Source organism: Zonotrichia leucophrys, chromosome 7, assembly GCF_028769735.1.
Source record: "Zonotrichia leucophrys gambelii isolate GWCS_2022_RI chromosome 7, RI_Zleu_2.0, whole genome shotgun sequence".
Classification (NCBI taxonomy): domain Eukaryota; kingdom Metazoa; phylum Chordata; class Aves; order Passeriformes; family Passerellidae; genus Zonotrichia; species Zonotrichia leucophrys.
Window position 1 is genome coordinate 37,093,826 of NC_088177.1, and position 20,048 is coordinate 37,113,873.

Here is a 20,048-nt window from a genome sequence, read left to right on the forward strand (position 1 = left end):
TGTCAAATAACAGCGAGCAGCACCTCGCTGCACTCACAATAATTACAATCTGCTGAAAGCTGCCACAGCCTGGCTCCCAAGCTCACTGGGTGACACTTAATTGGTGACTCCTTGAAAAGACAAAGCCAACTCTGTCACAAAATGAAATATTAAGAATAAGCCTGGAGTCCTGCAATGTCAATCCATGGCCATGCACATGCTACCCAAATATAATAAATTAGCTCATGTGAACTTTGAAGTCTCCACAGTTAAAATTCCAGCAATTTCATGGCTTCAAGAACAGCCCCCACACCACTCTTTCCTCCTATATTAAGTTTTTAGCCTCCTAAGCTCCATTTACTGTTGAAAATTTCTCCCTGACACATAGACTGCAGCATAAATCTATTTGCAAAGGTTGCAGTGGCTCAAGTAAAAAGGAAGCTGAGTTTGCTAGAGCAGGTACCTGGGCCACTGCCTGCCGGAGGTCTCCCAGGGTCTTCCTTCTGTCAATGGTCAAATCCACCACGCTCTCTTTCCAAGAAAGTGAAGGATGCAAAGCCCCATTGTGGAATTTATAGCAGGAGCTCAGGTGGAGATGCAAATCAATGCCATTGTTTGCTGAGTCACATTCAGCTCTTTGGGAGGACAACACAACAAAGTGGTGAATTTAACACCAAACTGATGTTTCTGTGCAGCTCTTCTGGAGCTGATCCCCCCAGGGCTAAATTCCCTGTCACATCCCCTCCTCCTTTATACCTGTCCCTAGCTGCAGCAGCAAAACTTTAAAAAAATAAAGGAGTGGAATTCCCTCAGAAACAGAATCCCAGGATGGTTTGGGTGGGCAGGGACAGCTGCCCCTACCCCAGGCTGCTCCAAGCCCCATCCAAGGGGCCTTGGACACTTCCAGGGATGGGGCAGCCACAGTCCTGGGTGAAATATCCCATAAACTGTAACTCTTGTGTCTGTATTCTGATATCTTCACTGTGATTCAGGTGTATCAGCACTGTGTCCCTCAACACAAGGGAAAGCTTTGTCCAACCTGAATGCCACAAGCTCTTGACTTTTCTGGCAGAGAATATCATTTATCTGTAAATTCCCCACAAACGAAGTCCTTCCCCCTTCTCCCAGTAAGGAATTCCCTCTATAAACACAGTTAAGATACCACATTCTACTCTCTTTCCAGAACTGCAGTGATTTTCACCAGAAAATGGTACAATTTAAACTCTATCTTTCCCTTGAAATCCTGCAGGCTGCCTGCTAACAGGGAAGGCAGGGAACCAGCAGAATATGGATATAAAAATTATGTTCTTCAATTAACCTCTGACATTGAACCATTTCAGTTCTGACTCTGCTCAAGGAATTTCTTTCCTTTTGAATCCCTTGAGAGTCCAGCAGATAAGAGCTGTTTGAGTTCAGTGACACCAATATACCTCTTCTTTTGCAGCTCTGTATTAGCAGCATTCATTTCATTCAGCAGGTGCTCAGGAATTTGGTACCGTGGATTTCCACGTGCTGCAACAAAGAACATAAGCTTAAAATGTGCTTTGGAAAACAAGAAAACTTATCAAGAGGAGACATTAAAAATTAAGCTTAAAATTTGCTTTGGAAAACAAGAAAACTTATCAAGAGGAGACATTAAAAATTAAGCTTAAAATTTGCTTTGGAAAACAAGAAAACTTATCAAGAGGAGACATTACAGTACAATCATCACTGAAAACTCAACTGCAGGATGATATAAAGAACAAACAAATGCTTTTACTCCTTCCAATCAACCTTGCTTTAAGGGAAATTAACACATAAATGACATCAGCAACAACCTGTATTTGTTTCAGCTGATGCTCTGTCATTATTTGTGGAGCAGAGTAAATAAAAAAATTAGTCAGCTACAGCCAATCAACACATCACCACCTCCTTGTACCTTCATTTAAATCATTTTTTCAAATGATCACTATAAGGAAAACTGGGGAAAATAAAGCTTGGAAAGGACAAAAAAACCACTCCAGAAAAAATGTCAAAGCAGGAAATGCCCCAAAATCCCCTGGTGAGCTTTGTGTACCTTCAGGGGGCCTCTTCAGCTGAGCTTTTCTGTAGAACAGCATGTAGGCACTCTCTTTACCCTGGAACTGCTGCTCAATGTCCTTCTCCTTGATGGGCTGGACTTTGGAATCGTTCAGATCAAACCAGTGGCACCCAGCAGAAGCAGCCCTTGGCCTCGGGGGGCTTTTCTCACAGTTCCACTGCACATCATTCTTCTGGGAGGAGCTCTGGAGATTTTGTCCATGAGAATCCAGCTTGAACAGGAGCTTGTGTGTCTCCTTCAGGCTGACCTTATTTCCATCAGGACTCAGCTGGAATATCTGAGGGTGATTCTGCAAATACTGAAAGGGAAGCAAGGACAGGATGAAGAAAAGGCGAAGTTTTAAATGCAGCAGCCTGCATTCAGCTGCTCCACCTCATTGTGAAACATAAACCCCATTAATTCAACCCTCATTATATGGTGCTCCCTCAAGTATTTTCAGAGTTTACCTCTGTAAAAGACTCACATCTACACTTCACACCCACATTTAAATATTTATGGTGGAAACTGCAGATATCTCCCTTCAAAAAAACAAGCAAATAGCAGTTTTCCATCCATCTACAGCACAAGTGCTGAAGTACTTTCCCTAAGACATCATAAAATACAGCAACCAATTGGAAAATTGCACTAGAATAAAAAAAAATACACAAAGTCTCAGGCAGACAATTCCTTGGGAATCTTTTGTTCCCCAGCCTGCTAATTCACATTACAAACCTCTCCTTGCACATGCTAATCCAAGGGTCCATATTCTCAATTATCATCCTCCTGACTATTCAATGAGAATATAAATGATTATAACAGCTATCTAAAACCAAAACTAGCAAACCTGTGATTACCTTTCGTAATGCTCCATATTGTTTTCTGTATTTCTTGTTCCAGGACACCCCTTTCTTCTCCAGTAATTTCTGCCCTAATTGATCCACTGGAATTTGTTTCGCTTCTTCCTGCAGAGAAATGAAAAACCAAGGTAACAAAGGCTACAAAAGTCAAGGGGTCAGCACAAAGAAGCCAGTCTGGAAGTGTTTTAATCATTCCTGGTTTTTAATAAGCTACTGTAGCATCAGATGGAGCTGTGTCAGGGGGATTTAGGTTGGGTATCAGGGAAAGGTGCTTCCCCCAGAGGCTCCCCAGGGAATGGGCACATTCCCAAGGCTGCCAGAGCTGCAGGAGCTCTCAGGGATGAACAAGCTGGGATTGGTGGGGTGTCTGTGCAGGGCCAGGAGCTGCATCAATGCTCCTTGTGGGTCCCTTCCAGCTCTGGATATTCTGATTCCTTTTGCAACAGCTTTGGTGAGCAGCCTTAGAAATACTCCAAAAGGACCTTTGTGTGTACCAAGAGCCACTGTTAATACTAAAGCCAAGTTTTAAATGCTTCATGCCAAGCTCAGAAGAGCTCTGGACACCTAAGCCTGCCCACTCTCACAAACACCAACTCCCTGCAGGTTCCCTAGCTCTAAAACCAAAGCAATGAATTCCTTACATACCATACCTCTGATAAAATCCCTTTTAAGACTGCCAGTGGATTTTCTGTTTCTTTGGCATTCTCAGTGTCTCTTAAAGCCTTCTCTTCAATCAGCCCATCCTCTTCTTCCTGGGTGAGAAAGACTCTCACAAATATTGTGGTTTCACACACAAACAGAGGACTGAAGTATTTTGTGCTGACATCATCATGCACAATCTAGGAGTGTGAAGGACATTCTGTTAAACTGCCCTTCTCAATGAGACAACACACACAAAGCCTCATTAAAATATTAATTAAGTTTGGATGCACATTCATCAACCAGCTCTTAATATTTTTCTGAAAAGTACAACCTCTAAAGCAAGGAAGAAAAGCCTTCAGGGACTTACTTGGAGTTGCCAGTTTCCTAATTCATCCACATCTCTGATATAAACATGATAGTGTCCTCCATAGCAGCCACCTTTGTGTATAATAACAGAGAAGAGCTCATACATGTACTCTGAATCATCCATCTCAGTCTTTAAAAAGAAAAACAATAATTGTAACAACAGCTGAGGTCAGTCTCTCACACAAGGACAGCTTTATACCTTTAGCATCACTTTGGAGATTTCTCAGTGTGTGGTTGCACAGGCAGGGACTGAAATGGCTTTTGAGGGCTGGGGACACAAGGAAGGACTGGCACAAGGCACAGGCTGATAAATCATAAAATCCCAGAATGGTTTGGGTTGGAGGGACCTTAAAATTCATCTGGGTTCCTGCTAGGGGAAGGGAGAACTCCCACTAACCCAAGGCAGCACCAAGCCCTGTCCAAGCTGGCCTTGGGCACTTCAGGGGCAGCCACAGCTTCCTTGGGCAATCTGTGTTATTAAACAAGCACGATTCTGAACCATACTGGAAACTCAAAATATTTTCAATTTCACTGTTGGTTCACAACCAAGCTTATTTTGTTTAAAAGAGCAGAGAGAAAAGAAGCAGCACTTAGAAACTCTAAAACTGGGGAGGAGGAAAAAGGCTTCCTCAAATTCGAACACTGAGAAATTTCCAAGCTTGCATTGCAACACTTCAAGAAGAAAAATGTCTGTTCCATAAGAGTGCCTCTGTTGTGTTGTTAAAGAATCAAAATTTGTCATCAGTTTATAACCAGAAACATATTTATGAATGCAGAGATTCCTGAGAAAAATGGAATAACTACAGGCACCTACAGCACATCTAGATCAATTTATGCATGATGCTATCAGAGAATACCACACAAAAATAAATTTTAATTTCTATTTCCAGATAATTATCTTCCTGTCAAGGAAAGGTTAGATAACTTTTTGGGTAATTATTTTACCCTTCTCCCTTGTAGCTACATGGTAGCTCAGTCCAAAAGTGGAGGAGGACACCACAAAGTCACTCAAAAACGTGACAAAACTCAAAATAAAAGGTAACCTTGAGCTGTAGGTTCTCTGCTGAGCACATAGAAAATTTTAACAGGTGTTAACAGTGCTCACCTGCTCACAGAAAGGCTTCAGGTTGATCTGGATGGGGAATGTGTAGCAGCTTGTTTCCTTGTACCTCTCACACTTCTCAAAGTCAAAGTTGAACCTCAGGAGGGAGATGGTGAGGAAGGGAGGCAGCTTGCGCAGTTTAGCAGACTGGGAAGGGATTTAAAAAACATTTTAAGCACAGACCCAGACCAAAACTGTGCTTCCACCTTGCTGAGGTCAAATCCTTTTCCACCAAAGCTTTGTTACCACCTGAGACAAGATGAGTGCCCTCATTTTTCAAATGTCTTCACCAATTCTCAATTTCCCTTCCAACTACACAATTTAAAAGCGACCCAGATCCTCCTTGACTGGTGATCACCAGTCCCACACCTGATCCTGCCACAGTAAATAAAGGACATTGGTGAAATTCCAGTCAGCAATGACATTTCCATAGCCCATGGGCTCGATGCAGGCAGTCACAGTAGCTGCTCTCCCTCATTTCTACAGGGGAGCACCCTCCAGGCAGGAAAGCCAGGAAAATCCATTTTAATGATTCCAGATTAATTCAGATCCAACCACTTGATGGGTGAGCCCATCAAGAGCCCTCATGAGAAGTAAAACCAACCATCCTGTACCACCTGTGGCAGCAGGTGTGGGCTCCATGGCCACATTTCTGAGCCTTTCCAATGTCTCCATCCTCCTCTCCGCTGCCAGAGCCATAACAGGAACACACACAGGGTTTAAGAAATCCCCTGAATTAGGAATTCCATTTGCATCCACAGCCTGGCAACCCCCAGCTCTGTGATTTCCTACCAAATTCAGAGTTCCCACTCTCCTCCTGCATGGATGAGCACTTGTGAGAGGCAAACAACTCACCCTGTACTGCCTTGAACCCAGCCCAGTTAAACCCCAGCCAGCCCTGCAACACATGAGGCACTGCTGAGAGTTCTGAATTCCCAATCGCTGATTAACCTGGCCTGACCTCAGCTTCCCTTTGAACTACCCCTTCCACATCCAGAGGGCTGCAGAGTTTGGATTTCACCCATCCTGCAGGAGGCCAAGGGGCTCTGCTGCTGTGACAAGGGCAGAGGGCAAAACCAGCCTGAGCCTGCTTCCCTCCACAAAAACAGAGCAACAGATCCCATTCCCCTGCACAGAGCAACAGCTGCCCATTGTTCTTCTCTCTCATTTGGGTTTTCCAGAAGTGAGTTTCCATGGTTTCTCCCACTCCACATTTTTATTTTGTGCTCTAACTTATCTTTTAGCCAGTCCCCCAGCGTGCCCAGAGGAAGGTGCAGCAGAGGTGTTGAAGGAGTCAATACTTTCCAAATCACACCACACTCCATGTTAGGGACAAAAAACTGCAACAACATTTGGGAAACAAGCCACAGGAGCTTTTCTTGACATCCCTGCTGAGGTTTCAGAGAATGCCAGGATGGTTTTGGTTGGAAGGAACCTTAAAGCCCATCCAGTGCCACCCCTTGCCATGGGCAGGGACACCTTCCACTATCCCAGGCTGCTCCAAGCCCAGCCTTGGGTACTTCCAGGGATCCAGGGGCAGCCACAGCTTCCTGGGCACCCTGTGCCAGGGCCTGCCCACCCTCACAGGGAAGAATTTTTTCCTAACATCCCAACTAACCCTTCATCATCCCACCCCAAGGTGTTACCTTTGAAGCTTCAACCAGTTTATCACAGGCTCCACATCGATACAAGTTGTCATTCTCAAAGTATTCTTCCTCCACATACATGTTCCACAGGGCCTCCTCCAAGCCAGCCACACCTTTCACTGCCACTGTGAGGTCTAAGAAATCCTCCTGTGCAGAAAAGACAACAAGAAACAAGGTTCTGAGGGGTGTAAGTTTGTGATTAGAAAGATACCCATCCTATTCATCACAGTGACGGGTAAAAAAACCTCACACAGCCATAGAAATTAACTTTTAAAAACTGATTTTTTAATTTACAAAGGGCATAAAAGACTGTCAAGGCATGTTTTGCTGTTACCTCACTGCACTCTGTGCTAACTACATCTACTAAAGGCAGGGCTTGTGAACTCAGAAGATGCAAAACATTGAGGTTTTTTAATTCTCATTTAGAAAATGCAGCCAAAGGCCTAAAGTCCAACACTCACTGTGATAGTGTTCACAGGGGTTTATTGGACTGGGGAAGAGACGAGGATCTGACTCCATGTTTAGGAGGCTGATTTATTATTTTACGATATATATTACATTAAAACTATACTAAAAGAATAGAAGAAAAGGTTCCATCAGAAGGCCAGCTAAGAATAGAATAGCAAAGAATGATAACAAAAGCTTCTGTCTCAGACAGAGAGTCTGAGCCAGCTGGGCTGTGATTGGCCATGAACTAGAAACAACTCTATGAGACCAATCACAGATGCACCTGTTGCATTCCACAGCAGGAGATAATCAATGTTTACATTTTGTTCCTGAGGCTTCTCAGCTTCTCAGGAGCAAAAATCTTATGGAAAGGATTTTCCCATAAAAGTCGTCTGCGACAACTCACTACCTGGATTCAACAAGGCACTCAACAAGGATGACATCATTTTCAGACTTTAAAAACAAGAACATTTAAAGTCAACAGCCTGAAGAGAACCCCCCAGTGGGAGACCCCTGGCTTTACCTGTCTCTCACTGACATTCTTGCACTCCTTACAGACAATCTGGTTGACAACAATGCCGTGGTACAGGCGGTTGATGAGGTCATGGCCTGATGTCCCCACCAGGGAAGTCTCCAAAGCACTGAAGAGGATCCTGTTCAATTCCTGCACGTCGTGCTGCCTCATCTCCTGCAGGAGGGAAACCCACACAGGAAGGAATGAAGCACTGCTGTGCTTGGCCTGTGGCTCAAAAATAACATTTCAAGTGCCCCAGAGTATCAACGACTACTCATGCATTTACTCCTTGAGTAGTTAAGTACTACATTTATTATTGTTAATCTTAAAGATCATTTTGTTCCACCCCCTGCCATGGCAGGGACACCTTCCACTATGCCAGGCTGCTCCAAGCCCCAGTGTCCAACTTGGGCACTTCCAGGGATCCAGAGGCAGCCACAGCTGCTCTGGGCACCGTGTGCCAGCACCTGCCTACCCTCCCAGAGAACAATTTCTCCCCAGTATTCCATTTACACCTGCTCTCTGTCAATTTGAAGCCATTCCCTGGATTTAGATTAATCTCTGAGTGACACAGTTCAACTTGGGTAAGAATCTAAGTATCTGAGCCTGTTGGAAAAACACTCCTGTAAGAAGAAAGGAAAAGCAACTGGAATTGTATCTAAGAGAACAACCATCTTCTGTGTTCACAGGGGCTTCTGGATGAGGGAAGAGACGAGGGTCTGACTCCATGTTTCAGAAGGCTGATTTATTATTTTATTATATATATTAGATTAAAACTATACTAAAAGAACAGAAGAAAGGCTCTCCTCAGAAGGCCAACTAAGCTAAGAATAGAAAAGGAAGAATGATAAGAAAGGCAGCTGTCCCAGACTCTCTGTCCGAGCCAGCTGTGATTGGCCATTAATTACAAACATCCCACATGGGCCAATCACAGATGCACCTGTTGCATTCCACAGCAGCAGATAACCATTGTTTACATTTTGTTCCTGAGGCCTCTCAGCTTCTCAGGAGGAAAAAATCCTAAGGAAAGGATTTCTAATGAAAAGATGTCTGCGACAATCTTCTGTTCCTCCCTGCAAACAACTGCCACGGCCTCCATGTGCAGATCCAACAGAATACACCAAGAGCCGACCCAACCCAATGTCATTTCTGCAGCTCAAAGGATTTTAAGGCATTTCCTAATTTTAAGGTGCTTCCTAAATGCCAGCCTTCCAGAAGCCATGTGTGTGCAGGGAGAGGTGTGGGGATGGAGATGGGCACCTCGTGGCTGCTCCAGCCGAAGCTCTCGGTGAGGTCAGAGGTGGATGCAGCCTGCTGGTCCAGGAGCAGCAGCTGGGCAAACAGGCGCTGCAGCTGCAGCGGGATGATCCGAACCTGCCAGGGCAGCAGGCAACAGAGTCACACACAGCCCCACAGCAGCCAGCCCAGCAACAACAGGGGCAACTCATCACCAAGCTGCTGATAAACCACCCCTGGGTGATAAACTCCCCCCCCTTTGGTGATAAACTCCCCCCCCCCCATAGGTGATAAACCACCCCTTTGGTGATAAACCACCCCTTTGGTGATAAACTCCCCCCCCCATGGGTGATAAACCACCCCTGGGTGAGAAACTCTCCCCTGGGTGATAAACCACCCCTTTGGTGATAAACTCCCTCCCCCATGGGTGATAAACCACCCCTGGGTGAGAAACTTTCCCCTGGGTGATAAACCATCTCTGAGTGATAAACTCCCCTCTGGGTTACAAACCACCCCTTTGGTGATAAACCACCCCTGGGTGATAAACTCCCCTCCCCATGGGTGATAAACCACCCCTTTGGTGATAAACTCCCCCTCCATGGGAGATAAACCACCCCTGGGTGAGAAACCACCCCTTTGGTGATAAACCACCCCTGGGTGATAAACTCCCCTCCCCATGGGTGATAAACCACCCCTTTGGTGATAAACTCCCCCCCCATGGGTGATAAACCACCCCTGGGTGAGAAACCACCCCTTTGGTGAGAAACCATCTCTGAGTGATAAACTCCCCCCCATGGGTGATAAAACACCCCTGGGTGAGAAACCACCCCTCTGGTGATAAACCATCTCTGAGTGATAAACTCCCCCCCATGGGTGATAAACCACCCCTTTGGTGATAAACTCCTCCCCCATGGGTGATAAACCACCCCTGGGTGAGAAACCACCCCTTTGGTGATAAACCATCCCTGAGTGATAAACTCCCCTCTGGGTTACAAACCCCACCCCTTTGGTGATAAACTCCCCCCTGAGTGATAAACCACACCTTTGGTGATAAACTCCCCTCTGGGTTACAAACCACCCCTTTGGTGATAAACTCCCCCCTGAGTGATAAACCACACCTTTGGTGATAAATTCCCCCCATGGGTGATAAACTTGCCCCCTAGGTGACAAACCACCCCTGCCTCTTTAATAACACACACAACTCACTTCACACCAAGCAGTTTTAGACTTGGTTCCCAAAAATATACAGTGCCTCACCTTATACAGCCAAGTGGGAATGGTTTGGGGTGGGAGGGACCTTAAAGATCATCCCATTCCACCCCTGCCATGGGCAGGGACACCTCCCACTATCCCAGGTTGCTCCAAGCCCCAGTGTCCAACCTGGCCTTGGGGTCTTGCAGAGATTCAAGGGCAGCCACAGCTGCTCAGGGAATTCCATCCCAGCCCGTCCCAGGGAACAATTCCCAATTCCCAATATCCCATCCATGCCTGCCCTCTGGCAGTGGGAGCCATTCCCTGTGCCTTGTCCCTCCATGCCTTGTCCTCAGTCCCTCTCCAGCCCTGCTGAAGGGGTTGGTGGAGGGGTGGAATGAGGTGGGAGGGAGAACACCTCAGCAGAAACAGACTCTACATCTGATTTCTGAGGTAAAACCTGATGGCAATGAAAGCTTAGAATGCTGTGGAAAATCCAGTATCAGCCAGACCAAACTGCCTCTCAGTGTCAAATTCAGGTTTTCACTCATTTTCCTAAGTTTCACATGAACTGCAGCCATATTCCTCCAAATCAACTGTGATGAACAGGAAAATTCCCCTCACCTTTGCATCTGGTTTCCTGCTGTCATCCAGAGTGCCAAGTTCTTCAGGTCCCAGGGAGAACAAAGCCTCTGCAATTGGTAAAAAATTATTATTTAAAAAGACAACATCCCCTCCTTAAAAATTTACTGAATTTTAATGTTAAACACTATGATTTTATTCTGCAATAATTTATTTAAAGTGAACTGTGCCCCAAAATCACCCGAGTTCACTGTGTTTCTTAAATAAATAACCAGAAGTGCAAGTCACACCAAAACATCAATCCCAACATTATTTTAAGAAGGTTTTGAGCACCTCACCTCTAAATTCAGGGGTGAAGAGCAGAGTCTGCAGAAGGGAATTGAGGTAGCAGGTCCCACCCTGATTTTTGATTCCACTGAGGTTGGTGAAATCCCTGGGAGCTGGAGGCTCAGACTCTCTGGGCTTTGATTTCTTCCCTTTCCCATAGTGATTGTTGGAAATAAAGGAAAAATCCTCTTCAAATAAGTCCCCAAACATTGTGAAGGCAGAAGAGTCCTTTAAAAAGATAGAATAAGTATTTACTATAAAAAATGCAGTTGAACCCAGCCACATAAAATCCTCCAAGACAAACCTGGAAGCCCTGACTGAAGAATTTGTTTATATTTTTTCCCACCTTATTCCGGTCATTCTAAAAATAAACCCATGAAAAAATGTAAATTACTGTAACAAAAAAAGGGTGAATTAAAAGCATTTCTGTTACCACAGGTCTGAGCAGTCTCTTCACCAGGATCCAACCCACCACAACTCCATTTTGCACAAAGCTGTTATTCATTCCTGCAAGTGAACTATCCCCTACCTTGGATTATCCTTATCCACCTCCTCCAAACCCCTGGCTCTTCTTCATCTGAGACATCAAAGCTGAAAGATTTTAAAGTTTCACTTTCCTAATGAACATAAATAGGAACTAAATCACTTTGCATCAGCTTCTCCTCCTCTGAATGCAGCTCCTGACTGCCTTAAAATCTCTGTCAGGGCCCCTCCTCCCAAGCTGCTGGATGGAATTCCTGGGCTTGGCACTCAATCCAAGCTTTCTCCCAGCCCTCATTCCTGTTTCCAGTCAAGCCTGCTGCACTTCTCCTCCCTGCATCTCCTCCCAGCAGCTCCTGAGTGGATGGTTTGTCCCAAAAAAGAGCCATATCCAGGAGACACCACCCACCCACCACTCTGGAGAGGCACTCGAGCGCCAAATCCTCCCTCACTCCTTATTTCTGGATCCTCCTTCCCTTAAAAACCACACAGGAATAGCAGCTGGAAGGGATTCTGGGTGGCCCAGGGACAGCTCAGAGCACAGGGCCTCAGGCTGCCATGCATCCATGGCAGGAGAAACCAAAACCCTGGAATAAATCCATGGCAAGAGATCCCAGAACCTCTCTAATAAATGCATGACAGGAGATCCCAAAAGTCTCTAATACTTCCATGACAGGAGACCCACAAACCCCCTACGAAACCCACAAGATTCCCAAACTCCTCTAATAAATTCATAGCTGGAGGTCACAAAACCCTCTAATAAATCCATGACAGGAAATCTCCAAAGCCCTTTAAGATATCCATGACAAATGATCCCAAACCCCTGTTTGGGATCCACAGCAGGAGCCCTCAAATCCCTCTAATAAATCTATGAGAACAGAGCCCAAATCCCTCCAAAAAACCCAAGACAGGAGATCCCAAACCCCTCTAAAAATCTGTGACAGGAGATCCCAAATCCCCCTAATACATCCATAGCAGGAGTTCCCAAAGCCTGCTAATAAACCCATGCCAGGAATTCCCAAAACTCTCTAATAAACCCAAGGCAGGAGATCCCAAACCCCAGTAATAAATATGACAGGAGATTCCAAATCCCCCTTATAAACCCACAGCAGGACTTCCCAAACTCTTTCAATAAACCCAAGCCAGGAGCTCCCAAAGCTCTCTAATAAAACCATGGCATGAGATACCAAAACTCTCTAATAAATCTGTGACAGGAGATCCCAAAACTCTCCAATAAATCTGTGACAGGAGATCTCAAACCCCTCTAATGAAGCCAAGGGAGGAGATCCCAAACCCCTCTAATAATTCTGAGGTGATCCCAAATCCCCCTTATAAATCCAAGGCAGGAAATCCCAAACCCCTTAATAAACCCATGCCAGGAGCTCCCAAACCTCTCTAATAAACCCATGGCAGGAGATGCCAAAGCTCTCTAATAAATCTGTGACAGAGGACCCCAAATGCCTCTTATAAACCCACGGCAAGAGTTCCCAAACCCTTTCAATAAACCCATGCCAGGAGCTCCCAAACCTCTCTAACAAACCCAAGGCAGGAGATCCCAAATCCCTCTAAAAAACCCATAGCAGAGGATGCCAAACCTTCTAATAAATCTGTGACAGCAGACCCCAAATCCCCCTAATACACCCACGCCAGAAGACTCCAAACCCATCTCATGAAGCCAAGCCAGGAGCCCCCGAGCCCGGCGGTCCCCCCGTGCCGGTATCCCCCGGTCCCCCAGAGCCGTCACTCACCGTGCCCGGACCGGCCCTAGGGCCACGGGCCCGCGGCCGCCGCCATATTTGTTGTGTGGCGCGGCGCAAAGCACGCCAGGACCGGCGGCCCGCGGGGAAGGCGGGGCGGCGCGGGGCATGCCGGGAGTTGTAGTTTCACCGCCATGAGGGCAGGGGCAGTCATGGCAACCTGTGGGACCTCTATCCCTGGAAGTGTTCTAGGACACACTCGATGAGGGCTTGGAGCGAGCTGGGATAGTGGAAAGTCCCTACCAATGCCACAGAGTGGAATGGGATGGGCTTTAAGGTCCCTTCCAACACAAACCATCCTGGCATTCTACAAAGACCAGCTCCCTCTTTCAAACTGCTGTTTACTGTCATGCATTTATCACAGGGATTTGGGATATCCTGCCATGCTTTTACTGCAAATGTTTTGGGATCTCCTGGCACAGATTTATTAGAGAGGTTTGGGGCTCCCTATACATGGGTTCCTTAGAGGGGTTTGGTGATCTCTTTCTGGATTTGATAGAAGGGTTTGGGGTTCTATTTTCACAGATATAGTAGGTGGGTTTGGGATCTCCTGCCATGAATTTATTAAAGAATTTTGGGATCTCCAATCATGGATTTATGACAGAGGTTTGGGGATCGCCCGTCATGGTTCATTAAAGGGGCTTGGGCATCTATTGTCATGAATTTATTAGAGGGATTTGGGATCTACGTTCATAAATTTATTAGAGCAGTTTCGGCATCTCTGACTAGATTTATTAGAGGGATTGGACATCTCCTGCAATTGGTTTGTTAGAGGGGCTTGAGGATCTCTTTTCATGGATTTATAAGAGGTAGTTTGGGATCTCCAGTCATGGATTTATTCCAGCCTTGGCTGGCGTGTTGTAGCTACCCTAAGAATTGCCTCCTGAGTATTCCCTAATCATTCCTGAGCCTGGCATGGGCCAGCCTGCAGCTGACAGAATCATCCAGCTTGGAAAAGACCTCCAGGATCACCCAGTCCCAGCCTCATGCCAGCACTGCCATGGTCACCCCTAAGCCATGACCCCAAGTGCCACATCCAGGCTCCTCCAGGACACTTGAGAGATGGTGACTCCACCACCTCCCTGGGAAATTATTCCACTGCTTAACCATTCTTCCAGTGAGTTTTTTTTTTCCCTAATACCTATAACTGCAGGCTGCAGTCACAGGGAATGTGTTCTGTGGCCAGCTCACTCCCTGAGACTGATGGGCTGTCACAAGAGAGGCCATCCCCTAATGCGACCTCCGGCCGGGTTTCGGGGTGTCCCCCGCAGGATGCAATGGATCCGGATAGCTCAGTCCTGCTCGGCACAGCCTGTCCACCTGTCTGAGCTCCCAAGCAGTTCTTAGCTGCAGGCTGTAGGAGCATCAGGGGGTAGGACGGTCAGGACAGACAGAGAGATTTCTGAAGCCAGGGCTGGAACTTGTGGTTTATTGCAAAGGGCCTGGGTGCAGGGCCCTGCTGGGAGCTGCCAGCCACAGCTCAGAGCAGGCCCGAGAGGATGAGAGGGGTAGAGAGGATGAAAGGGTAAGAGCGTAAAAGGTAAGAGAGTAAAAGCGTAAGAGAGCAAAAGCGCAAGAGAGCAGACGTGTAAGAGAGCGAGGTTCCCGTTACAATAAAATAAATCTTCTGTGCTGAATATTCTATTTCTCACAAACCAAACTAGTACAATATACAAATCCTATGGCATTTACATACAGCCTATAAGAATCATTACATTACCATACTGTGTTACATTTTAAACCCTAAAAACTACTCTTTGGACCCCTTCTGCCAAGCTAGTAGGGTCTGCTCTGACCCTTGAGTTTGTCTGCAAGCAGAGGGTATTATTTCATCAAAAGGGGATTACTTTCAGCTGGCCACACCATTGATGTTCAGTAACTAAGGCATCTCAAAGCTTGCTTTCATTTCAATCTCACTTATAGTTTCTATGTTCTCAAAATCTTTTGCCAGACAATCATATTTATAAGGCTCTCCTATTTCATCTTCCCCAACAGCAATCATAGCAAGCTTAGGTGATATCTAGTGATTACCAGCTCATTTTGTGATTTCAGCTCTTTGCTTGCTAGGTGCCTTGGGCAGACGCAGGGAGAGAGAGGAGAAGGCTGTGTGAGGTTCCACAGGGATGTCCTTATTGAATCTTCTGCCAGGGTTCTCAGGGACAGCTCTTTTGCCGAGATGGGCAAAAGTAGCCCTTTCTATAGGGTACAGGAGTTTTAGGAATTGTCCAATAGCAAGAGTGAAAGGAAAGTGGCCTACAGTCTTCCAGAGAGATAAGCAAGGGTCTGGAGGTGGGAGAGAGCCTTCTCAGGTCCAGTCATCGTCACCCAGCATTTCCTACCTTAGGCTGCTGAATGCAGGTGACACAGCAGCAACCCAGTAAAAGGGACTGAGGTGAAGGAATAGAGAGGGATCACTTGTGTGAGTTCCAGGAAGGTTTATGTCCACAGAGGAGTCAGGGAAAATAGACAAAAACTGAGGGAAAAAAGCTGCTTTAGAGGAGGAGAGGTAATAAGGGGAGGGCACAACCTTTTACCAATAGGAAAGCATTAACTTCATGGGTAATGTCAACAAGGGGAAAGAGCCAACCTTACAATCCAATCTTGCTTTGAGGAAGGGATGAAGGACAGGGAACATTCCAGAACAAAAAGGGTGTGCTATCTTTGATAGACAGGGGGATTGACATGCACTTGGCAGGAAAATCTTGGGGTAAACAACTCAGGACTGAACCATCAGGGAAGCCAAATAGGTTACATGGAATTAACCATTACAAACTTATAGCAAGGAATATTTAAAAACTACTACAGAAGAACAAACTATAAAATAACAGACTAACAAAAATATCCACACTGAAACTCCCCTGGAAAAGCTTGAGGCCATGCAGTATATTGTGGTGCATTGACCGTGGCATGAAGGGAGAGGAGAGAACTTGTGTGCCTGAGGCATGGAGGCTGCATGCCTCTGAATATCCAGGGGTGCAATATTTTTAATTTTGCCATCAGTGGCAATGCTGTGAGGCCGGGGAAATCACGCCTGTGCTGAACCTACTCCTTTGCTGAGTCAGGTCTGAAACCTGAGCCTCCAGAGGTTGCTAAAACTCATTTAGTGCTGGTCTGAATCCTGGTGGGGAGGAGTTTCCAGCCAGGGGCCACCTGCCAGGCTGGGAAACAACTCTGTAAAGTGAGAGCTTGGTGTGTACAGAGAGAGGCCAGCCCCTGTCAGCACCTCTTAGAGGTGTCCCTGGCACTGAGGAGATTCCTGCCAGCTCAGAAGGGCCCTGAGCCTTGTCCTGAGGGTCTCCTGCTCCATCCCTGGAGGAATCACTAGAGGATCTGTGTCTCCAACTGGGAGAGGCTCTTTTTCATTTGTTCCAGTGGCATTTGGGGTTGCTCCTACCAACGTTGCTCCCTGGGTCCTGGCTAAGGTGGGACACAAGGCACAACAAAGGTGAGGAGTCCTGAGGGATCCCTGTAGCATGTTGAGGAATTCATGGGACATGGAGGAATTCCAGTGACTCAGCATTGAAGAGGTCACCAAATCTTGGCTTTCCCAGTAAGGAGGGAAAAGGCAAAATAAACTACCCACAATGCAAAGCAGTGAATGATTAACAACGGAAACATCAATAGGGCAGAGTGCAACAAATTCACCCATCAGTTGCTTTCCAAAGCATCTTGAGGCTACAGCCTGCAGGAGAAATCTCTTGCACGGCCTGCACTGCAAGCACAGCAACATGGCTTTGAGGCTTTGCTGTGCCTGGATTTCCATCCTCCTCCTCCTCCCTGGCCTATCGGATGGAGGGAAGCTCCTGGTGGTGCCCATGGTGGGAAGCCACTGGCTGAGCATGCAGGAAGTGGTGGAGAAGCTGAGTGAGAAAGGACACGAGGTGGTGGTGCTGGTTCCTGAGGTGAGCTGGCAGATGGAGACCACGCAGGCCTACAAGGTGGTCACGTACCCGGTGAGCCAGAGCCTGGAAGAGCTGGATAACGCCTTCCGGGAATACCTCGCCGTGCACCTGACACCGAAGCCTTTCCCTCTCAATGCCCTGGCCATGTACAACGCCTCAGTGCATGTTTTCAGCACCTTCTTTGGGCAGTGCAAGGACCTGTTCCACAGCCAGGAGACCCTGAGGTTCCTCAACCAAAGCGGCTTTGATGCTCTCCTGACGGATCCGGCCTTCATGTGTGGGGCCATCCTGGCCCACCATCTTTCTCTTCCCTTTGTCTTCTTCATGAGGGGATTTGGTTGCAACCTGCACTTTTCAGCCCCACAGAGCCCAAGCCCTCTGTCCTACGTCCCGAGACTCTTCAGCTTCAACTCGGACCGCATGACTTTTTTCCAGAGGGTGGAAAATGCCCTGATTTCCCTCCTGGAGCTTGATTACTGCAACGGTTTCTATGGAGAAGCGCTTAAGCTTTCCTCAGAAGTTCTTCAAAGAGATGTGTCCCTGATGGACCTGCTGAACTCTGCTGCCATTTGGATCCTGAGATTTGACTTTGTGTTCGACTACGTCAGGCCAGTGATGCCCAACATGGTGTTTGTAGGGGGGATCAACTGTGAGAAGAAGAAACCACTGCCTAAGGTAATGTTCCTTTGCCTAAAATTGTACATGTCCCAATGAAAAGTCATTCTGATGCTCCAGCAAGTTTATCGCTATTGTTTGTTATTTTTTAAATTTTCTGGTAATGATTTAATTCATGCAGGTTTGGGTAATTGTTTCTCACAGGCTGTAATCAAACAACCTTGATAGAGACTTACTTGAACTAATTTAGGTTTTGTAACAAACCAAACAAGAAAGGGATTTCACCTGTCAGGTGGAAATTACTGTCCTCAGTGAATGTGTCTTAACCACCAAGGAGATCCAGTTTTGATTTCGTTTTAATGGCGTCTGACATCTATTTCTTTTATCTGATCAAAAATCCAAGAGTCATCTTTTATTTTTAACACCAGGCTCTGCCGCATCAGTTGATTCACTTTAGTTGTATTTTCATGACAAATCATTTCCAAAATGGCTGTCTGTGTTAGGTTACTCCTGTTTGTGGGGGTGAAATATAAATGTCACGTTGAAATGGCAAGAAACATTGATACAGTCATGGATTGGGTGAAAAACACTTGAATGCAGAACTCAGATAACTTTTCATACACGGTCCTTGACCTTTGCTTTTGCTAGAATTGTTCTGCAGGGTCTTAAAGCTAATACAGAAATCTAAATCTATTGTGGTAGTCAACATGGAATCTCTAAAATGGTAATACTGGACATTTTTCCAGGCACAAAGCAGGACACAAATCACTTTCCTAGGAAATTGTTCCCTCGCTTCTGAATTGTGGTCACACAATATCTCTGCACAATATCTTTGAGCTGGAGGGGTGGTATTTTTCTTTCTTCTTTCACATTTATTTTCAGATTTCTTTGATGCTCTTTTGACAGGCTGATGAAGAGCCCTCTAAACTTTATAAACAAGGAAAAGAATAATACTCTTAACTAGAATATTATGATAAAATTATATCTAAGACATTCTATCAACTCACAGCTCAGGAGAGTAGGTGCTGCTTTGAGATTTAAGAGGCAAATTCTTGCTGGCTCCACAATATAAGTCTTTACTTTTAAATGTGAAGGTCTCAGAGCCATAAAGAGTTCATAACTTTGCTACAAATGTAGAGACATCCTGCCCTCATTGTATCCCTGCCAGTGCCTGTCTTCAGACTCCTGTTAGGTGAAAATCACATGTTCCACACCTGGACAAATCTTGTATTGGCCCTTTCCAGCCAACTGCTGTTGACATTGAAAATCCAGTCGAGTCCAGACTAAAAAACACACCAAGCAGCAACTTCCAAGTTAATTTGGTCAGCTCTTGTCACAGCAGTTGCAATGAAGTCTTTGCATCCAGATTTCCTGCATTGAATGACAATTCTTTGTAAATCCCTTCAGTGTCCTGCTTTCAATCTGTGCCATCTCCCATCTCTCCTGTGCTGCGCCTCTCCAGAAATTGGTTTTCCATGCCTAAGGGTGGTTCCTCCATGTCCAGAGTGACAGAGTGGAGCTACTCAGGGCAGTTGCAGCACCCATTGGGTGTCATGAGAGAAATGGCTTTGCCTCAGGGTGTAAGGATTTGCTTCTCCTGACTGAGGATGCTGGGAGTCCCAGCACCATTTATAAAAAGAAGGGGAAAACATTGTGCTGATGGCAGCTTCTCATCACAAGGACTCCTTCCTTAGCACCCTCTAAAAGGCTTTGCTCTGCCATTGCTTTCACTTGCACAAACGGAACACATTCCTGCAGTGGCATAAGTGGGAATTGTCACATCTTCACCTTGATTTTGTCTTGATCACAGTGCATGGAAAGGGTTTTCAAGACAGCATCCAAAGACCAAAACTCCTTTTTGTGTACCTGTGCCAGCCTCCTTTCCCTTTGTTTGCCCTGAACCCATCCATTAGTTCACTTTTCTGTGTAATGTGAGGAGGAAAAAAGCCAATGAGGATCGTTCTGCTCAGATTTGGGATTGCCTGGTACATCCTGGTCACCGTGACATCCTTGTAAGAGGTGCAGGTTGTGCTGCTTCCAGGGGCTGGGAATTCAACATCAGCCTCGTGTCCTCAGGAATGGAGTTGCATCCATTCTGCTGGGTGTATTTGTATTATTTTCTTGCCGTGTATTTACCAGGTCAATGGCTTTAACCATGATTAATGTTGCAACATGACATCGCTGCTGTTTGTGTCACAGACTTAGTGCGCACAGTGTCTTAGTGCTGACAGAGTTTGAAGTTTAAACATTAACAGAAAGTACAAACGTTTCTGTAAGGACACAGCTTCCCTTCCCTTCCACAAACACAGGCAAAATCACAGGCTAATCACACTCGTATTGGGAAGT

The 20,048-nt window shown here is 46.1% G+C and overlaps 2 protein-coding genes across 3 annotated transcripts in view; one reads left to right on the plus strand and one right to left on the minus strand.

Moving 5' to 3' along the window:
• The window catches only part of USP40 (ubiquitin specific peptidase 40), a 28,557-nt gene extending 15,341 nt beyond the window's left edge, over nt 1-13,216 (minus strand). For both annotated transcript variants that reach the window (XM_064718275.1, XM_064718274.1), the window contains exons 1-13: nt 13,177-13,216; nt 10,960-11,176; nt 10,664-10,731; nt 8,873-8,986; nt 7,622-7,786; nt 6,652-6,798; nt 5,009-5,152; nt 3,905-4,033; nt 3,546-3,647; nt 2,893-3,000; nt 2,036-2,357; nt 1,410-1,491; nt 443-614 (exon numbers count right to left, since the gene is read on the minus strand). In XM_064718275.1, coding sequence (XP_064574345.1) covers nt 443-614; nt 1,410-1,491; nt 2,036-2,357; nt 2,893-3,000; nt 3,546-3,647; nt 3,905-4,033; nt 5,009-5,152; nt 6,652-6,798; nt 7,622-7,786; nt 8,873-8,986; nt 10,664-10,731; nt 10,960-11,158 — 1,752 coding nt within the window. In that variant the 5' untranslated portion in view covers nt 11,159-11,176; nt 13,177-13,216. The remainder of the gene's footprint in view (nt 1-442; nt 615-1,409; nt 1,492-2,035; nt 2,358-2,892; nt 3,001-3,545; nt 3,648-3,904; nt 4,034-5,008; nt 5,153-6,651; nt 6,799-7,621; nt 7,787-8,872; nt 8,987-10,663; nt 10,732-10,959; nt 11,177-13,176) is intronic.
• Nucleotides 13,217-16,913: 3,697 nt separating this feature from the next.
• LOC135450653 (UDP-glucuronosyltransferase 1-6-like) lies at nt 16,914-19,907 on the plus strand. The gene is made up of 2 exons (XM_064719032.1): nt 16,914-17,762; nt 19,902-19,907. The coding sequence occupies exons 1-2, from the start codon at nt 16,914-16,916 to the stop codon at nt 19,905-19,907; spliced, it is 855 nt and encodes a 284-aa protein (XP_064575102.1).
• The last annotated feature ends 141 nt before the right edge of the window (nt 19,908-20,048 follow it).

Coding starts and splice junctions, on each gene's coding strand:
- LOC135450653 (XM_064719032.1), top strand. CDS start 16,914: ATGGCTTTGAGGCTTTGCTGTGCCTGGATTTCCATCCTCCTCCTCCTC.